The sequence below is a fragment of the Lynx canadensis genome, chromosome E2 (assembly GCF_007474595.2).
Source record: "Lynx canadensis isolate LIC74 chromosome E2, mLynCan4.pri.v2, whole genome shotgun sequence".
NCBI classification, from domain to species: domain Eukaryota; kingdom Metazoa; phylum Chordata; class Mammalia; order Carnivora; family Felidae; genus Lynx; species Lynx canadensis.
The window spans coordinates 340,563-361,146 of NC_044317.1; the positions used below are offsets into that span (position 1 = coordinate 340,563).

Below are 20,584 nucleotides of genomic sequence, written 5' to 3' on the forward strand. Positions count from 1 at the left end.
TTCAGCTCAGGTCATGATCTCGCGGTTCATGGGTTGAAGCCACGCATCTGGCTCTGTGCTGACAGCTTGGAGCCTGGAGCCTGCTTCAAATTCTGTCTCCTCTCTCTTTGCCCCTCCTCTGCTGGTGCCCTGTCTCTCTCTCTTAAAAATAAATAAATGCTAAAAAAAAAAAAAATATTTAGGGAATCCAGGAGATAGGTAAATGGGAATGTTTTTGCAATGGTTCTGTATATCTAAGTTTGCCAATATATAAATGATAAAAGAGGGGCTACTGGGTGGCTCAGTCAGTTAGGCATCCGACTTTGGCTGAGGTCATGATCTCACGGTTTGTGAGTTCGAGCCCCATGTCAGGCTCTGTGCTGACAGCTCAGAGCCTGGAACCTGCTTCAGATTCTGTATCTCCCTCTCTCTCTACCCCTCCCCTGCTAAAAGGACCTATCTCCTGTATCTCCCTCTCTCTCTCTCTCTCTCTCAAAACTGAATAAACATTAAAAAAAATTTAATGGTAAAAAGAAAATACCATTTCATCACCTAAAAGAGAGAGAAAACATACTCATCTTACATCAAGTATCCAAAGTATAGCTTTAGTTACTTGTAGTTGGAGGTGTGTGCTCAAACATGCCAAGACCAGGCCCACAAACAGCCCTCCCACACCATTCCTCCCTCCCTTCCGCTTGCGCCCATAGAGCTCTCTGGTTTCTTTAGGGTTAGGGTTACAGTCTTATCAGAAGATTCCTTATATTCGCTGGGTCATGGCCCCTTTGAGATCCTGGTCAAAACTGTAGATCATCTCTCTGAAAAGAATGTACATATACAGAGGCTTGAATGTAATTTGGGAGAGGGGCAGTTAGGGTTCTCCTGAAGCCCAGGGCAATGGGAATGGTCCTGAGTTGCAGTGAGGGCCCTTCTGTGGGTCTAGCTTGTGAAAGAGATTGCCAGGAGCTGGACATGTGACTTGCATGATCAGCCGGTTTCCCGCTGATTCCACTGGGTTATGAGATAATCCCTCAACCATGAGGACTCCAGAAGACACAGTTTCTACTTACCGAACATTCTCTGCACGCCAGGCTCAGTGCTCGATGCTTCCTAGAGCCTGAACAACCCCGAGTTATGTGTTTTCATCTTTCATAGACACGGAGCTGAGGGGACTCCATACACTCAGCCCTCTGACACTCATCACAAACTCCCCAAACCAAATCACCTTTGGCCCCACTGGATGGGGAAGGCTGCAGTTGGTCTGCATGTCAATAAATCCTGTCTTGTCCCCAATTCACCACACACACGAGAGTCTAGAGAACACAGATTTAATGAGACAGCGGCTATGGCGTCAGTACAACCAGGTGTCCCTTGCTGCTTTTCTGTGAAGCGCTGGCCGTGCAAACTGGCTCTTTGGTGGGTTCTGGCTACAGTGCTTGGATTCCAAGACCCACACGTGATCTTGTTTAAAGACTCGGTCATCCAGAAGGGGAAGATGGCGATATTGGGGGAGGAGGGAATGGGGGTTGTTAAAAAGAAAAGGGGGCCAACTCCTCGTCCGGCAGATGGCAACTTATTAACGCTTTCTATGGACGTGGTGATTGTAACTACAATGATGTGACGTCCATTACGTGGTAAAGCCGGGAACGGCCAGTATCCTTCTGACAGAAATGGAAAGCAGTGGTGGAAAATGTGTGAATCTGGGGGTGCAGGAAAAGGGCATCTGGACCTTAAGCCCCTCTTCAGCCCTCAAGAGGAAGGGGAAGCAGGGCAGGGACCTGTTGACCCAACCTCACCAATGTTTGCTTCTCACTGTTACCCCAAGGCGGATCAGAACACTCAGCGAGAGGATTGCCTAAAGCCACCAACGGAGGCTTTTCTGATGGCGCAGAAGAGCCAGGAGGAGGGGACACGGTCTTTAGCCACCCCTCTGATCCTCCAGCAGGCTAAGCCGACTTTTCTGCTGGCTGAAGCATCTCCTCTTGGGTTTCCTAGCCAAAGGTGATGGATACCCAAGTGGCTATGTTCCCTGCCCACCCCACCCCCACCACATATGTATGTCAACCATGTGCATCAACAGCTGACCACAGTCTGGGCAAGAGGGCACAAAAGGCTGGAGAGCCACATCCTGAAATGTCCCCTTCCCACAGGACTCCCCCCTCAATGGCAAGGTCTCTAAAGCACAAAACGTCCCTGCAAACACCGAGGTTGACTGTGGCTCCACCAGTGAAGAACCTGTGGGTTCTCACCTTCTGCCTAAGGGTCCCATTTGTCAGCTGGTGTACAGGACCTTCCACATCCTGTGCTCCAGGCTTCCCACATGGGCTCTAAGATTCCTGCCCAAAGCTCCCTTGAGCAAATACTCCCAGCACCTCCAGGCCCCAAGCAAAAGACCACTGGCTGGTGGTCTCTGGGCCATCCGGAGCCCTCCGCAGGCACTGTGGCAGTAGCATGGAGCTCCTCAGGCAGAGAGTTCCCAGAAGAGCCACACAGGCCTACTGCTGCCAACCCCGTTGCCTAACCTAGAATTCCCCCAGGGGCATAGTCCCTGCTCCAAACTGGGAAGCAGGACAGCCTCTTCCAACTGGACCCCCAGCCACCCGGCCTGGAGCACCAGGGTAGGCTGGGCTGAGCAGCGGCGGGGGGAGTAGGAGGAAGAGACCACGGCCCCCTTCCCCCCACATTGTACAGAACAGGTAACCCCTGGGCTGGTCCTGTCAGAGGAGAACCTAGAGACAGAACCTCAAGAGGCAGGGGCAGAGCCCTCAGGAGACAGTTGTGGACGACCCCAGCCAGAGACAACTAGAAGTCTCCAAACAGACAAGGGGCTGGGGGATGGGAGCCTCCAGGTAGATCCAAATCATCCATTGCAGATTTTCCTCAGGCCAAGTCTGGGTGTATGTAGCCAGCATCCCCAGGGTTTGTTGGCTACTCCCACAAAGTCCTCTCTGGGTTTTCAGGGTGGCCAAAGCCCAGCAGCCTCGGCCCCAAGGCTCTTTGCCACCGGGGAGGTGAGACGCCCTTTGCCCACTCCCGTGCTTACGGAGCCCTGAAGCCTTCACAGCAGCACACCCAGCAAAGAGCCACGCTGCACCACATCCCAGCAAATGCCTGGGAGACAGATGACGGGCCTCATGGTGCTGCTTACACCCCTCCGGCCCAGCACAAGGGACACGTCCAGGGGCTGCACCCTTGGGGTCTCCAGAACACAAAAAACACCTTGACTTTGGCAATGACCAGCAGGTTGGATGCCAGAAAGGCTTGGGGGGGGGGGGGTGCCTGCTGCTCTAGGCGTCCACATCTGGACCAGGCTCCTGGAAGAGTGACTGCTTCCGCAAGGTGAGCCGGGCACACTTGGGGCACGTGGTAGAGTTGTCATAGTAGCAGTCCCTGGGGGCAGGGGGGGGACAGGGGGTCAGCCCTAGGAAAGGTCCGGGCTCCCTGCATGTGAAATTCTACCGCTGAGCCTTCACAGGCTTCCTAAGTCAGGCTCTAACATCCCCCTTCTCCCAAAGGGCAGAAGCCAGGTGGGCACCCAGATGTGTCTACCGGGCCTGCGATCCGGCTCTCAGCGCAGGCCTTCCCACAGGGTCCACACCTGCCCGCTGGCTACCATCCGCTGGGCGCTCTCACCGCTCGGCTTCCCTACCTGTGCTTACCACCACTGTGCCGAGCCTCCGCCCAGGGCACTGGGGGGGCACAGGGTCCCGGGGACTATTAAGATTTGGTGGTGACACAGCAATGCTTGACATCTGTCACACGGCACACACACTGCTAGCTCAAGGGAATCCACGCCTGCAGCATGTGTTTTTGCTACGGTGACGGCAATCCCAGTTCCACGGTGTCACTGGATGCTAGGACAAACAGCAAGTGCCAGGCAAAAACCCGTGGCACAGAAATGGGGGACAGAAATGGGGGGTGGCCATCTGAGTCCAGTGTGAGAAGTCACGCAGGGCCCAGCAGGCATCACCTAGTATTAGTGACTGCGCTTATTAGAGAATTAAATTATTTTTCTTCCAACATATGTGTGTTCTTTTTCCAAACAACCCACTAAGTCTTTTTGTCACAAATGCTTAAGTTGTTTGGATCTAAGTACTTAATAAAAATGTTGGTATTTCTTTCGGCCTAGGGATGTTTGAAAAAAAATCACCAGGACACTGAGGGTGCCAGGAACCAGGAAGTCTAGGAAGCTCTGGCCTCTGCTACGTCTCAGGTCTGGTGGAAAATGGGAGCAGGTCAGACACCGTGTGCACACCTGGGGTCCGGGCTGCAGCACCCTCCCCAGCCCCACAGGTGCTTGTTCCCAGGGGAACTTTGAATTTAGTTCACATCAGGGTCTAACCCCGTATCTAGGATCAAAGCCAAGGGCTTTGAAAATCAGGCAGCAAAGACCTGAGCCTAAATGCCCCCCACTGTGGCAGGTGGCCCCCTCACCTGGCCTCAGGGTGGGTCGGAGCCACACTAACCTGTGGAAGACAGCAGAGCACTCGGTGCACACGGACGTGTGGCTGTCGAAGGGGAACAGCACATCACCCTCTCTGCAGAGCTCGCATACGAAGCCCTTGGCCTGACACCGCTGGGGGGCAACAGTGGAGAGTGGGGGGCAGGTCAGCGCATGCTCCGAAGGGCACACTGGGCCAAGCTGTTTTCCCATCCTCCCTGCCCTTGAGACTGGGAGCAGAGGGCGATGCCCCCTGGTCCGGGCTAGGGGGCCCACCTCACAGTCCAGCTTGATGTGCTTGGCAAAGAGTGTGTGGGTCTCCGTGAGCGAGCAGCTGAGGCGGCCCGTGTGCGCATCCAGCAGGTCCTGGACAGAGTACATCTCATCGTTCTCCACAAAATGCTGCCGGTCCTGGAGCTGTGGGTCCCAGCAACTGTGACCCCAATACCAGGTGAGGGCCCCTTCCACTGCCCACCCCGACACTCCCGACATCTGGGCCCTACGGGTGCTCACGGAAGCAACAGGCTGCAGAGGGTGTCTGGGCCCCAGAGAGCACCCCCTGCACCATCCACACCGGTCACCTTGCTGCTTCCAACACAGCGGGCACCCCCACCTCTGCCCAGCATGCCATACCTCCTCCCGGCCCTGGCCCTGTTTACCACCAACATTCTGCACCTCCTTTCCCTGCCGTATCTCGTCCACAGACCTCAACCCCCGCCCCGACGTGCTGCTTATTTTTCTTCCCCACCCGAAGGGTGCTCCCTGAAGTGACAGCAAGGATCCCTACCTGTTTTGTTCCCTGCTCCCTAGGATCTAGAACAGTGAATACCCCCGAATATTTGTTGGACAAATAAGTGAGCCTGGAAAAGTGTGTTCGTGGTCAGTCTTGCCTGGGCAGGCCTGTGCCTGGTCCACGCCTGTGCCTGGTCCGCTGCGTGGAGATTCAGGTCAATACCTGCTTCTCCCAGTGTTTCTCGCACGGACGTAATCAGAGAACGCTTTTGTGGGCAGAATGCCTGTTTGCTTACTGAAGACCTCACGTCCCCTGGGAGTCTGGGAGACCCTGTGCCAAATGCACAGCACACATAAGCTATCGACTCGTCTGAAAAAGTCTTGGGCACAGCGTGTCCTCATTGCCCTGGCTCTCTGTTTCCCATGTGCCCTCCTCCTCCCTGACCCCGGACCCCCAGCTCCCGCTCCAGTGGCCTGACCTGCAGGAGCAGACGTGCCTCCATGGCCTCCCTGCAAGTGATGAAGTATGGCTTCATGAGCAGGATGTCCTGGCGCAGCTTCTAAGGACAAGAGGGGCAGGTGGGCATTCTCGGCCAGGGCGGAGCTGCACCCTGGCACATCTGGGTGGCCGAGGGGGCTGGCACTCCAGGTCAAGAGGGGACAGGATACATCCCCTAGGTCACATCCCCCGGGATGCCCCCAGATCTGAGAGCTGCAGCCGAGCTCAAGTTCAAATCACAGCGTCCAGGCCAACTGCACTCTGAGATGCATTTATCCTCAGACACATTGTACAAAAAAGAGAAAGAATGCAATACATCTCAATAATGTAGTACGTTAATTATGTTGCAATAATCTTTTGGATACATTGGATCAAATAAAATATATTGTTAAAATTAATTTCACCTGCGTTTTACTTTTAAGGCGGCTACTAGAAAATTTCAAATTGCCTCTGGGTCTACTGTCATTGTGACCGGACACTGCTCTAGTGTCTTTAACCCTAAAGATAGCCAAGGGGCCTCACTAGCCCTCAGCAGGTGGCATCTCTCCTCCCAGGACACGGGGGGGGGGGGGGGGGGGGGGGGGAGGAGGTGGGGAGAACAACGTCCACCCTGCCCCCTGCAGCCTCACCCTGATCTCCACCAGCTCCTCCACGTAGTTGAAGAGCAGAGGGTTGATCTCGCGGAGCCTGAGGACCGGACGAGACACCATCAGTGCCAGGTAGCGCATGCTGCAGCGGGACACCTGGGGGACATGATGGAGTGGCACCTCCAGCATTACACATACTACCCCCCCACGCCCCCGCCCCCAGGACCAAGATCCGCTCCCCCCACCCCCCAGGCCTGAGCACTGGCTCTCCGTCCTTGGGGCTACAGTTCCTCCCCACTCAGCCTGTATACGAGCCCCACCCCGCCCCCCCCCCCTTCCTGCCCCTGCCTTGCGCGGCTCAAAGTCCCAGTTGTGCACAACTCGTGCAGGGATGATAGCCAGGTCATTCCAGTGGCAATGGCTGCAGTAGTACTGGCCGGTATAGTCACACTGCCGGGCCTCGCTGGGCACGCCCCCTGTGGAAGGAAGGGGCCACATACAGGGAAACAGCCACCCTCCAGACCTGACGCAACCTCTTCTGAGCCCCAAGACCTGAAGCAAATCAGGCACCCGGCTACCCTCAGCTTTGTCATCAGTAAAACGGGACAATAACCCCCACCACGGGACTGCTGAGAGGACCCCATAAATTAACATCAGTAACTCTCTGGAAGAAGGCTTAACATGGCGCACGAGCGAGCGACTATCGTGCCGTTTTTCCGTCCAGGCGGGCTTCCTGTGACGCTGGGGCCGCCGGGGAGGCTGGAGCAGGGCAGCCTTGTGAGCACTCCCACGTGACCTAGGCGGGAGCCCGGTCTGCTGAGCGGGAAGAGAAAAGGCACCAGTAGCAGCCCCTTCTCACTCCTCAAGGAGAGAGAGCAGGACACCATCCACAGGAGCCAAGCCGTCCTTAGCGTCTGACTGATCCAAGTTTCTCACAGCTGTTGGCCGGGTACCCTGCCCAGAGCAGCCTCCCTCACCCTGCGCCCTGCTCTCTCCGGGGGCACTCACGCAGAGAGATGGGCGCCCGGCACTCCGCGCAGCGGTAATCCTGGCTGTCCAGCCCCGTCTCGGGGCAGATGTTCAGCTCGTATTCCGCTTGGTGGCTGACTTTGGAGCGCACGCAGGGCTTGGAGATGAGGTTCAAGCACTTGCTATGACAGCGGTAATAACAGCCTGGGGTGGGGAGGACCAGCAACGTGCCTCTCAGACGGGGGAGGGAGGGGATCCTGCAGCCTGGACTGGCCTTCAGCTCTACTCCGATTCCCACATCGACCTGAGAGCTTCTCCAGGCCCCACCGCAGGCCCCAGAACTTGAAAGACCTTGTCAGGCCCTCCAAGCCTTGCCCTGTGGGTGCGTGCGGGCCTTCGTCCTCAACTCCAGACCACCGGCCATTCCCACCTGGATGCCTGAAGGGCATCAGACTCGCTCAGTCTAAATGGAATTCTCATTCTTCCTTGACAAACCCACCTCCCACACATGGTTTTCCCGCCTCGCGTTTCAGTGACTCCAACCTTCCACCTACTGAGACTAAAATTTGTAAATCATCTCAACTCCACTCTTATGCCCATTTCCAGCCCTTCAGGCAGTGCTGCACCTGGGTTCTTCTCCTCCAAAACAGCCCCACCCCGATCAGAGTGCCATCATCCTCCCTGTCCATCTCTGCACTTCTCCTTCAGCTGGTGCTCAGCTCAGCAGCCAGAGTGATCTCGTTAAAACCTAAGCATGTCCAGCACCGACCTACGGCCCCCGGTGCACTTAGAGAAAGTACCTGGTCGCCTCTGAGCCCACCTCTACCAACCTCCTCTCCGATGCAATGGCCCAGCCACACTTTGCTCTGCTCCACACGGAAGACACTGGACACACACCAGCCAGTGTATCAAGCCAAGTCCCCCCCACCAGGGGCATCCTTCCCCACATATACTCCTGACTTGCTCCCTGACTTCCAAGTGTTGCTTGAATGTCACGTGATGCCTTTTTATTCCACCCTAAAGTCACACCCATCACACTCCCTGACCTACGCTATTCTCTTTCCTTACGTTTCTTCAACTGTCTAACACACCATATGCTCGTTCAGAACAGCACCATCCATAGAGATGTTCAGCCATAATGGAAACCTTTTCTTTGCACTGACCAATATGGCAGCCCCCAGCCTCATGTGGCCATTAAGCACTTGTAACGTAGACAGCACTAGTAAGGAACTAAATCGTTACTTGTTTGAATCAGTTTGAGTTCACGTGTGGCTCGTGGCTACTATACTAGAAAGCCGAATGTGGATGTGAGCCGGATAAAGGCAGGAGTTTGAGTCTCTTGTCCCTTGTTTTATGCCCAGTATTCCTCAGGGCTCAGCAAATACTGAGCACACTGCAGGGAACTCACCGGAACACAGCCCAGATATGGCAGCAGGGCTGAAGGTCTCTGCCCTGCCCTGGGGACCAGGACTACCCACCCAGAAGGAGCAGGTCTGGGGCTCAGCCCACCTGTACAGGTGTACCAGGTCTGAATGAGCCCCCAGATAATGGTGTTGCACTTGTCACAGGTTTGCTTGACACTCTTGCTCTTCTCCTTGTAGAAACGGTGCTCGAGGAGGACTCGGATGTTGGGCTCGTCCTCGTTGGGGTCCTAGAGAGACCAGACAGGTGAGCCTGCTGTAACTCCTTTCCCTTCCCATGAGCCCCTGGGGCTAGTTCCTCCAGGTACCGTTTACAGCACATATTGTGAGCTCCCCCAACGTCACACCCCCTTTTCCCTTTAGCGAACGAAATCGCCAGTGATGAGTCAGGCCTGAACCACCCAGAGCACAGATTGATTTTCCCAACATCTCCTGCACCTAGGTGCTGTCCTGGGACCATGTTAGGGCCAAGGGTGTGTGAGCAGGAGTGACATGGCCTTCTCCCCCCTCCCACGTTTTCTCTGCTAAGTACAGACCCAAAGTGCCATGAGGCCATCTTGGATTCTCACAAGGACTGGAGGGCCTGGGATCCCCAACACCACTAGCTGCCGTATGGGCTCTAGGCCACCTATAGGGTTTCTACATAAGTAAAATTATACATCTGACTCCTTTAAACCACTGGATGTGGGGGCATCTTTGTTACCATACCCTTACCTATATCCTAGTGAATCTTCTAGTTTCTAAGTTCCCAGGGATTCATGAGCCAGTCAGGGACCCAATGGCAGCCAAGCTAAAGAGTGCACACACTCAAGGACTTCAAGGACAGCTATGGGTTTTGGCCTCCAGAATCCATTACCCTTACCACTGTCCCCTTTGCAAAATCCTCAGGAACCACCCCCCCACACACACCCACCAACTCTAGGTAATGAGGTTCGAGGCAGGCCTTACCTCACTTACTTGCTCCAGTAGGTGGCATGTGACCAGGACTGGCCAATCAAGATCAGACTAATAATAGAGAAATAGCCTCCACAAGGGGCAAGGGCCCACCCTTTCAGCCCCTCAGCATCTGGAAGGGGAGATTCCTACATTCCCCCCTCAGCCTCCATGGTAGGTAGGTCAGCACACACCTTCAGCTCCTGGAGTTTCAGCCGGAGGTGGATGAGCCGAACTACGGCATCCTTCTGCTTCTCCGAGTGCTCGGGCAGCTCCAGAATCACCTGCTTGCACTCCTCGATGGCCTGCCGCAGCTGCTGAATGTCAGAGGCCAGGAAGAGACCCTGCCCAGTGGGGGGGGGGGGGGGGCAGGCATCAGGTTGCATCAAATGCCCACCGTGCACGCTCTCCACGTGAAGGTGAAGCCCAGAGCAGACCTCCCTGCTCCTCACTCGCCTAGATGGAGAAACTGGAGCCTGGCAAGAGGGGCCCAAGGACTTGCTCAAGGCCCAGGAAAGTGAACAGCACAGGTCAGAACCACCCCATGCAACCAGACCCCCAGCTGGACCTGTCTACTCACAGGCCCCTGAAAACCTGATTCAGGATGTTTTTCAAAACACAACTTCCTTCTTTCAGAAATTGAACTGCAGGGCACCTGGGTGGCACAGTCAGTTAAGCGTCTGACCGGCTCAGGTCATGATCTCACGGTTCATGAGTTCGAGCCCCGCATCGGGCTCTGTGCTGACGGCTCGGAACCTGGAGCCTGCTTCGGATTCTGTGTCTCCCTCTCTCTCTGCCCCCCCCCCCAAATAAATAAGTAAACACTATAAAAAAAGAATTTTAAAAATAAAAAATAATCAAATAGAGAAATCGAATCACTTTTCTCACTATGCTATTTTCCTTACTTCTACAGAGTTTCCTCTTGGATGAAAGCTGGGGAAACGACAATTGGCCTGTCATGAAGGAGAGGAAGTGGCCTCTAGCTTAATCACCAAGCCCAGAGACACACCCCTGGCCCCAGCACCTCACAAGGACCCAGGGCAAAGGCCCAGCAAAGCCCCTAGTCTCAGGACACTGCTGCCACCGTGGAAGGAGACCGGGCTGCAGACTGGGCTGGGGAGCTGAGGCAGATCCCACACCAGGAAAGACAGCTGCCCTCAGGAGCCGCCCTTCGCCAGGAGACCAGGCAAAGAGAAGGTGACACCCCTACTCTTGGATCTCAGTGGGCGGCCCATAGGAGGGGCTCAAAATTTTTTTCATGAAATACATATCCGTACCAGTAAAACTTAAAGACCATATTCGAAATAAAACGTCAGTGAGAACTGGGGGCTTCTGGGTGAATCTTTTTTGACTTAAGTTACATTTGAAAATTTTTTTTTCTTAACGTTTTTTTATTTTTTTTATTTTTTTTTTGAGACAGAGACAGAGCATGAGCAGGGAAGGGGCAGAGAGAGAGGGAGACACAGAATCGGAAGCAGGCTCCAGGCTCTGAGCCATCAGCACAGAGCCCGATGCGGGGCTCGAACTCACAGACCGTGAGATCATGACCTGAGCCAAAGTCGGACGCTCAAAGGGACGCTCAACCGAGTGAGCCACCCAGGCGCCCCTGACTTAAGTTACATTTGAATGTTACTATGTTTCTCTCAAATAAGAGCTGAAGATACTGGGGCGCCTGGGTGGCTCCATCAGTTGAGCGGTTGAGCAACCAACCAGCTCTTGATTTTAGCTCAGGTCATGATCTCACAATTCATGGGACCGAGGCTGCATCAGGGTCTGTACTGACAGCATGGAGCCTGCTTGGGATTCTCTCTCTCTCTGCGCTTCCCTGGCTCCGGCATGCACTCACTCTCTCTGTCTCTCAAAATATATAAACATTTTTTTTTTTTAAGTTAAGGATACACAGGGGGCCTGGGTGGCTCAGTCGATTAAGCATCCGACTTCGGCTCAGGTCGTGATCTCACAGCTGGTAAGTTTGAGCCCCGCGTCGGGCTCTGTGCTGACAGCTCGGATGGCGCCTGGAGCCTGCTTGACATTCTGTGTCTCCCTCTCTCTCTCTCTGTCCCTACCCCCTCCCCTTGCGCTCTGTCTCTCTCAAAATAAATAAACATTAAAAAACAATTTTTTTAAGTTGAGGATACCTTGCATAAAACTAAAACACTTTCAAACTTTATTTTTTTTTAGTTTATTTACTTATTTTGAGAGAGAGAGAGAGAGTATGAAAGTGGGAGAGGGCAGAGAGAGAGAGAGAGAAAGAATCCCAAGCAGGCTCCACACTGTCAGCACAGAGCCCGATGCAGGGCTCAAACTCCTGAACCATGAGATCATGACCCAAGCAAAAATCAAGAGTCGGACACTTAAACCAGCTGAGCCACACAGACACTCTGATTTTCAAACTTTTTAAAAAGAAATCATTAGAGCCCTTTAATTAAAACAAAACAAAACGAAAAGTTTCCATGGAACAAAATATCGAACGGAGGAGAATGGCCCTGCAGAGCTGAGTGGAGATGGGCAGGAGGACCCCTCCCCTCCCTCACCCTGCTGCAGGATTCCCTAGGACCCCACATGGAACCACATCTGCCTCACAGGAACCCGGAGCATGGGGAGGGGGAAGGCCCAACACAGGAAGAGCAGCTCCAGGCCCCAAACCCCAGGTCAGCCCATCTCTGGTTCCCAAGCAGGTTTTCAGGGTGAGACTCAGCTGTCATGTGGTCTCAGGTCCAAGGCCCAGGAGCCCCAGCTCAGGTGGACTGGGCGGGGAGACAAGAAAACGGCCAGCTCCCCCTGCCTCAGGGGCTCGCCCAGGCCCAAACCTTACCACAGGGCGGGAGAAGTGGTCCTCAGAAAGGCCGAGATCCATCACTCGCTCAGTGCAGTGGAATTCTGGCTCTCCAGGGGGCAACTCAGGCAGGGCCTCTGGAGTGGGTGCAGGGGTGGAGCACAGCAGAGAGAGAAGGAAAAATCAACCTGTGTTTCCACCAGGAGTAGGCTGGGGTGGGAAAGACCCTTGAGATGGCAGAAGCCCACAGGAGGCGCTGAGGGGAACCAGGCCCTGCCCTGCAGCTGCCCTGTTTGCATTTGCAAAGGCACCCATGTCCCTTACAAATAAGAGAGAGCCTTTCCAGAAAATGAGGTGGGGAGACCCTGGGTGGCTCAGTCGGTTGAGGTTGAGCGTCAGACTGTTGATTTCAGCTCAGGTCATGATCCCACGTCAGGCTCTGCACTAAGTGTGAAGCCTGCCTGGGATTCTCCCTCTCCCTCTGCCCCTCTCCCCTGCATGCACACACTCACTCTCTCTCTCTCTCTCTCTCTCTAAAATAAAAAATAAACAGAAAAATAAAAAGAGGTGGAAAGACACACATAGTGCCAAGAAGAGGTGTACAAAACGGTATCAGAAAAACACCCCAATTTCTAAGGCATACTTTGCATATGTGTATATGGGTTGAAGGCTGCTAGATGGTTGAACAACAGAATTCCTAATGGTAGGAGACCTCTGTGTGCGCACGCGCGAGCCCACACACACCCTGGATACCCCGAGGTGACTCAGTCTGCCGTTCGTAGAGCTCGCACCCTCCTGACCTCCCAAGCTGCTGGCTGGGCCTCTGTTCAGCGCGTTCCAACATCTCCCTGATGAGACCTCAGCTCTGAGCTTACGCTCCAAGTGTTCCTTTTTTTTTTTTTTTTTTTTTTTTTTTTTTTTTTTTCAACGTTTATTTATTTTTGGGACAGAGAGAGACAGAGCATGAACGGGGGAGGGGCAGAGAGAGAGGGAGACACAGAATCGGAAACAGGCTCCAGGCTCCGAGCCATCAGCCCAGAGCCCGACGCGGGGCTCGAACTCCCGGACCGCGAGATCGTGACCTGGCTGAAGTCGGACGCTCAACCGACTGCGCCACCCAGGCGCCCCTCCAAGTGTTCCTTTAACGAGCATCTGCTATGTGCTGGGCCCTGGGGCACAGCAGTGACAAGACAGTCACAAATCCCTGCCCTCGGGAGTGTGTGTGTGTGAATATTTATTCTGGGGAGAGCACAAGTGGGCGAGGGGCAGACAGAGGGGGACACAGGATCCACAATGGGCTCTGCTGACAGCAGCGAGGCTGATACAGGCCTCGAACTCACAGAGATCATGACCTGAGCTGAAGTCGGACACTCAGCCGACTGAGCCACAGAGGTGCCCCAGGACTGTGCGTTCTCATGGAGGGGCAGAGATAAGTAAACTAAAGAACAGGTGGGAAGTGGTTTGTGCTGTGGACAAAAGGGAAGTGGCCAGCACGAGCCCAGCTCCATGGGAAAGCCAGCGTGCTCCACAAGAGGAACTAGGAAGGGGGGGCCCAATGTGAGGGGTCGGGTTGCCCACGCAGGCCTCCCCCCAGCACCCGCCTTCAGAAGCGAAGTCTGGGGCCTCCTCGCTGGCCCTCTGCTCATGCTGCCTTGGCCCCAGCTGCTTGTTGAAGGGGTTGAGATGGGCCTGCCGGAACCGGGCCAGCTTCTCATCATATTCCATAGCAGCCCACCTGCAGAGGAAGAGGGGGGCAGAGACGACCGCCCGGCTCCCACACTCGTTGCTTTGCCGTCCCCTTCCCGAGTTCCTGGGGTCTCAGAGGGGATGCCTGGCCTCCTTCCCCTCCCCAGGAGGGGCCAGGTGGGGCACCCCCACACCACAGGTGCCGTCTGCTGCCCGGCCCCAAGCCAGCTCAGCCCCTTCACGCAGGCCCCAGCGGCAGCACCCCCTCAGTAACAGCAACCCACTCAGATCCCACAGGTGACACAAGCAGAGCTAGGACAGGGGGACGACCCACCCGAGGGCCCCTCGCCTCCCGTCGGCCCCAGACGCCTCGTTCATCCCCAGTCCAGCTGGAAGAAAGGCCTGGCTGCCCCCGTGAGACACCACCTCCCAGGACCCGGTTCCTTACTTCCGGCCCCAACCAGTCGCGCGTGCTCCCTTTCTGTCAGAGCAACCCAAAACCACAGCCCCTGAGCGGAGCCACCGGTGAAGACTGCCAGAGGTCACAGTGCTGTACCCTCTGGAGCCCAGAGCCCAGGCCTGCTCGGCCACCCGCAGCGTGGCCTTGGGCAGGACCCACCTTCCCAGGGCCCTCGGAGCTCCAGCTCTCTGCTGGCCACGTAGAGGAGACCCCGGCATCGCTCGGTAATCATCATGTCGGCAAGGGTGGCACCTCCCTGGCCTGGATTCCCACCGAGGCTCCATGTGGCCTGAGTCAGGACATGGCCCCACACCCTGGGCTCCCAGGAAGGGGGAGGAAGTTCTTAGTTCACCACCTGGTGCTGCTTCCCCTCCCGAGGGCTCGGTCCAGAACACACAGGGCTGATGGCCTCCGACAGGGAGAAAGGGGCTTTGGTGAGGTCAGGGGTTTCCTTCCTAGGTGGGGCCACATTCCTTAGCCTCTCCCTGCCTCCAGGGTGACAGCAAGTCAGATGTTTTGCAAAACAGCTTTGTAGAAAGTGACAGGTATTAGTTGCTTTCTTCGTGCCATTTAGTCTGAAATAACTTGCAATTATCAAGGATAATCCTGTGACCCCTATCTGCACCCCCTGCAAAAGAAAGAGAACTGAGCCCAGACGGATGGCCTTGGTAAGTCACCCCCCACCCCTGCCCAGTGCTGGCCGCTGTCCTGCATCTGGGTCAGAAACGCCCACACTGTGAGACCTGTCCTGCCTGTTTGGCCTCTGGAGGGAGGATGTGGGTCAGGAGTTCTGGTCCGGCAGAAACCGGCACCCACTGACTGGCTGCCCCTGGGTCAAAACACGGGAAATTACAGGTGCCATGGGCTTAAGCCTCCTCTCTCTTGTTACCTGACAGCTTGGGGCGGCTCACACAGGGTGGTTGGGCCCCCATGCCTGGTGCCTCTCCAAATGGCAGGGGCCACAGTGTCCTATGAAGCAGGACTCCGGGGTGCAGGAAGGGCCATACTCCTTCACCTCTTCTTCCCAAGCGGTGACAAAGATTCTTTACTTGACCAGACTTGAGTCAGGCTCCCAAAATCTATCACAGGCCCACCTGTGCCCTTCCTGTAAAATCCAATTTCAACAAAACCCTGCTGTTTGAGTTTAGCAAGAGTCCCCCACTCTGATGCCTGGTCAGCCTCACATCTGGTATCACCCCCAGGTGACATCTGATCACCCGGCTTGCCCTCAGCAAAGATCCTGTCGGGTGGGTTTAGCCAGAATCCTCCCCGAGCCCCTGACGTCCCCCCCGCATTAAGTTTCCACGCAATGATTTTAAGCTGCTCCTTGGCTATAAACTCCCACTTGCCCATGCCGTATTCGGCGTCGAACTGGGTTCAAGACCAACGGCTCTTTTCCCCTACTGCAAGAGCCCTCAATAAAATCTGTGTTTACTATTTTTAACAACTATCCAGGTCTGTGTTTTCTTTGACTGTGGGGGAGCTAGATTTTTGGCTTAGCATCCCTACAGCTAGATGTGCTCATGTGACTATGTTAAGACCGATAGAATTTAAACAGAAAGATCTCACGAGAATTGTTCTTAAAAGGAGGCACTGCCCCTCTTCAGCTCTAACTCTGGTCACCTGGGATGCAGAGGTAATGGGTGGAGCTAGAGTAGCCACCTTGGGTTGTGATGTAGAAACCCTGAGCTGCTTCACCCCCAGGCTTCATTCAAATCAGACAGACATAAACTTCAGTTTGGGAGAGGGATTTCTGTCTCTTACATCCAAAACAGACCCTGTCTGGCCGCCCTGAGCGCCTTGTGGTAATAAAACGAATTGGTGCTATTCCTAATCCCGGCTCTGCCAGCTCCCAGCTGACGTGCATGGTCTCTGGCAAATGCCTCAACCTTTCTTTGCTTTTGATTTCTCATGTTTCAAATGGGGATAATAATAGTACCCGCTGTATAGGATTATCACAAAGATTAAATACAGAGGTCTGAGTATCCTGGCCAGCACGCAGCATGCATCCAATAAATATCAGCTACAACTTACCATTATCATTGTTCCTAATGTTATTAAGAATCATACGGCCCTGATTTACATTCTGGGCCTCCCAGTGATGAGCTATACGATCTCATTTTCTTGCCCACAAATAAGGGAGAATACCTACCTACTGGGGTGGGTAGAAGGACCAAGTATGTAGTTAAATACGGCAGGAGAGCCCACAGCCCAGAGGTGCTCCTAACCAAACTGTCACTGTCATCACATGATGCCCAGCCCAACCCCCAGGAAACCTCCCAGCATTTTAAAATATGGCCAGAGCAGCTCAAAGGCGGGAACACCTGTGCTCTTCTGAGCAGCTCTCCTCTGGGCTGGAAGCTCCCTTGGAAAAGCATCTTTCATTTGCCTGCTTAGGGGTAGTGCCAGCTCCAGGCTTGGCACAGAGGCCACGGATGGATGGATGGATGGATGGATGGATGGATGGATGGATGGAGGGTACCCTGACCCCTCAGCCTCAGTCTCTCTACTGCCAGGTTGGAGAATCACGCCTCGCTCAGGGCTGCCGAGCACAGACAGGTGATGTCCCAACATACTGGGCCACCGCAGCCACACAGCAGCTGACTCGGACCCACACACCGCGCCCCGCGGGTTCACCCCTCAGAGAGCCCTGCCCCCACATTCAGGCTTGGCCTCCCACGGAACAGGCAGGAGGGAGGAGACTGAGCGAAAGGAAGGAAAGCGAAAGGAAGCCACTAAGCCCACTATCCACCTCTGCCCTCCTCCGAGACGACCCTTCTCTGGCAGAAGTGAGGGGAGGACAACGCGAGTTCGCAATCAAGGGGACTTCAGGATAAAGCTCGGGGTTCGTGACTCCGCCAGCCTCGGTGTCCTGCCTGGGGCACAGCCACCAAAAAGGGTCTAGCGTCACCCCCGCCACACCTGGAAGGGGGTTGTCTGCCACTGACGCCGGCGGAGTGGCCGCTGGCCGCCTCGGGAACAGGCACCTTCCCCAACTTGGCTCACAACAACAGGCCACACTTTGGGGACCCCCGCGAACCCGCGGCGGGCGCGCATCCATTTCACAGGCGAGGAAACTGAGGCTCGGCGCGGCCCAGCATTCGCGGACAGTGGCACAGTCCTGGGAGGTGGCGCGGGCCCCACGTCGAGGCCGGAAGCGGTGACACCGTCACCTGGTGGGCGGGGAGGGGGCGGCATTCCCCCTCTCGGGTGATAAACGCGTCCGAGCCGCGGAGGACCGCAGCGCGGGTCGCCGACGCCCTCTGCGCCCGAGGCAGGCCCGGAGGGTGCGCGCCCCGACCCGTCGGGTCTGGATCCCGCCCCGGGTGGGGGCGGGGGTCCGGGGCCCGTCGCTCGTCCCCCGCGCCCTCGGGCAGGGGGCGCCGCGGCCGGCCGAGAGAGCCCCCGCGGGCCGAGCGCCCCTGCTCCCCGCACCCCCGGCACCCCCGCCCCTCAGCCGGCCCGCCCCGACTCCCCCCTCCGCCGCTCACCTGACCGCCGCCGCCCTCGCCACATTGGAACCCGCCCGCCGCCCTCGCCACAGTGCAGCCGCCGCCGCCCGCTGCTGCCGCCTGCGGCCCGGAGGCTCATGACAGGCGGCCGAGCCCGCAGCCTCCACGTCCGCCTCCGAGAAATGGGTGAGGCCTCGCCCGCCCTGTTCCAGACGGCGCGGCGCGGTGCTGCATTTTCTGTGTTCCCTGTAATCACAGAAGTCATGGTTTATCTTTTTAAATGTTTATTCGTTTTGAGAGAGAGACAGAGACAGAGACAGACAGAGAGACAGAGAGACAGAGACAGAGCAGGAGCCGGGCAGGGGCAGAGAGAGAGGGAGACGGAGACAGAGCACCAGCAGGGGAGGGGCAGAGAGAGAGAGAGAGAGAGAGAGAGAGACAGAATCGGAATCAGGCTCCAGGTTCTGAGCTGTCAGCACAGAGCCCGATGCCGGGCTCGAACTCACCAACGGTGAGATCATGACCTGAGCCAAAGTCGGAGGCTCAACCAACTGCACCACCCAGGCGCCCCTCATATACGTTTTTTAAATGTTTATTTATTTTTGAGGGGGGGGAGGGGGAGGGGGAAGGAGGAGGGAGAGAGGGAGACGCAGAATCGAAGCAGCTCCAGGCTCGGAGCTGTCAGTACAGAGCCCCACGCAGGGCTGGAACCCACAAACTGTGAGATGGTGACCTGAGCCCAAGTCAGGTGCTTAACCGACTGAGCCACCAGGGCTCCCCAGAAAAGTCATGGTTTAAATCGAAACCACAACACTTAAGGAAAAAATGGTGGTATTTAATTTCTTTAAAAAAAAAAACAAAAAAAAAAACAAAAAACAAAGCTCAGTGGTTGAGGGGAAAAGGGAAGTGGGAATCACTGTGTGAACAGCCGCTGCTGGAGGGCACCTGCACGACCCTGGGCTGTGTTCACCGCTGCTGAGGGAGGGGGAAGGGAAGCGCTGCGTTCTGTTCCGTCTTACAGAAGAGGAAACTGAGGCACAGTGAGGCCAGGGGAAGAATCGGTGGAGGATGGGTTAAGGGACGTTGGTGAAGCCTAGATCTGAAGTAGCTGGTATTATTACTGCTTTCTAGGTTTGCCGTGCCCTTGCTTCATTTCTCTCTATAATCCTCACCACTGTCGGATGTCCTCGGTCTCATATACTTAGTAGTAGTATTTAATGTGTGGTTGTTTTTGTGGGTTTTTTTGTTGTTTTTTTTTGTTTGTTTTTGAGAGAGAGAGAGAGAGAGAGAGAGAGAGAGAGAGAGAATGAGCAGGAGAGGGGCAGAAAGAGAAGGGAGCAGAGAATCCAAAGCAGGCTCTGCACTGACAATGGAGAGCCCAATGCAGGGCTTGAACTCACAAACAGTGAGATCATGACCTGAGCCAAAACTGAGACTCAGACACCCAACCAACTGAGCCACCCAGGCACCCCTGCCTCACACCTTTTTGCTTACTGTCTGTCTCTACCATCACCCCTCCCCCCGCCAGAAACCAAGGGTTATGGACAAGCGTTCTGTTTACTTTCTTCAGGGCTGCTTGCCCAGAACAGTGGCTGGATACAGGAGGTGCTTCCTTACATGGGCTGAGGAAGGAATAAGTCCGCGAGTGAGGTCAGCCTTGAGTGAGAGAGGCTTCCACAAAGGTGTGTTAGCACCAGCTGTTGAACTGAATCAGTGTCTGGTAAACCAGGCCTTGGCTGAGGTACTGCGACACAGCAGAGAAAAGACAGACAAGGTCCTAGCACTCAAGGAGCCAGACAGACAATATGCAAAGATACAAATTAATAAGAGATAGGATAAGCACCAAAAAGGAAATAAACAGGGTGACCAGACGGTGGAAAAGGCCAGGGGAGGAGGACAGTAGGCTCCGGGTAAGACCCAAAGGGTAGGACGGTGAGAACCACTGAAGGACTGGGGAAAAGCACAGTGCAAAACACTCGAGGAACCGAAAGATCCAGTGTGCCCGTGGACAAGAAAGCAGGTCAGTGTGGCCAGAGATTGGTAAAATGGGAAGCCTGGTGAAAGGTGAAGTGAGAAGCAAAGCTGTAGCATTTGTACCCACATCGGCTTTGATTTGTGCCAAGACAGGAGCCACTGGAGGGTTCTTTTTTCTTAACAGCTTTATTCAAGTATAAATCGAGGTCTTGTAGATAAATACCCAGAAGTGGGATTGCTGGGTCATGTGGTAGCTCTCCTCGTAACTGCTGGCGTAAGCTCCACACGGCTCTCCCTCGTGGCTGCACCATTTTGCATCCCCATGAACAGTGTGCAAAAGTTCCAGTGTCTCCACATCCTTACCAACACTTGTCGTCTTTTATTTTTCTGGTAATAGCCATCCTAACGGGTACGAAATGATATCTCACTGTGGTTTTGATTTGCATTTCCCCGATGATTAGTAACACTGAGCATCTTTTTTTTAAGTTTATTTATTTATTTATTTATTTAGTAATCTCTACACCCAACGTGGGGCTCAAACTCATGACCTTGAAATCAAGAGCCACATGGTCCTCCAACTGAGCCAGCCAAACGCCCCAACATTGAGTATCTTTTTCTATACATCTTGGCCATTTGTATATCTCCTTTGGAGAAATGTCTATTCATGTCTATCTTGTC

The 20,584-nt window shown here is 55.0% G+C and overlaps 1 protein-coding gene across 7 annotated transcripts; it reads right to left on the minus strand.

Moving 5' to 3' along the window:
* Positions 1-1,288: 1,288 nt before the first annotated feature.
* DEF8 (differentially expressed in FDCP 8 homolog) lies at positions 1,289-18,041 on the minus strand. 7 transcript variants are annotated; one of them, XR_003965264.1, is made up of 13 exons: positions 14,640-17,713; positions 13,936-14,069; positions 12,374-12,471; positions 9,753-9,902; positions 8,714-8,855; positions 7,244-7,408; positions 6,584-6,711; positions 6,278-6,391; positions 5,629-5,709; positions 4,694-4,834; positions 4,443-4,552; positions 3,626-4,191; positions 3,287-3,366 (listed from the first exon to the last, which is right to left on the minus strand). XR_003965264.1 is itself a non-coding variant. In XM_030298848.2 (12 exons), the coding sequence occupies exons 2-12, from the start codon at positions 14,057-14,059 to the stop codon at positions 3,264-3,266; spliced, it is 1,356 nt and encodes a 451-aa protein (XP_030154708.1). In that variant the 5' UTR covers positions 14,060-14,069; positions 17,972-18,041; the 3' UTR covers positions 1,289-3,263. The 7 variants fall into 7 exon arrangements, 6 of the variants coding, with proteins under 6 accessions (XP_030154708.1, XP_030154704.1, XP_030154703.1 ...); XM_030298848.2 differs by lacking the exons at positions 3,626-4,191; positions 14,640-17,713 and adding an exon at positions 17,972-18,041 and having other exon boundaries at positions 1,289-3,366; XM_030298844.1 differs by lacking the exon at positions 3,626-4,191 and having other exon boundaries at positions 1,289-3,366; positions 4,694-4,783; positions 14,640-17,712.
* Between the last annotated feature and the right edge of the window lie 2,543 nt (positions 18,042-20,584).

Excerpts from the sequence above, each read along its gene's own strand:
- DEF8 (XM_030298843.1), bottom strand. The coding sequence starts at position 14,764 with ATGGAGCCTCGGTGGGAATCCAGGCCAGGGAGGTGCCACCCTTGCCGA. Across the intron at positions 8,856-9,752 it reads TGAAACTCCAGGAGCTGAAG|GACCCCAACGAGGACGAGCC; the intron begins GTGTGTGCTGAC and ends TGGTCTCTCTAG. Across the intron at positions 3,367-4,442 it reads TGCTCTGCTGTCTTCCACAG|GGACTGCTACTATGACAACT; the intron begins GTTAGTGTGGCT and ends CCCTGCCCCCAG.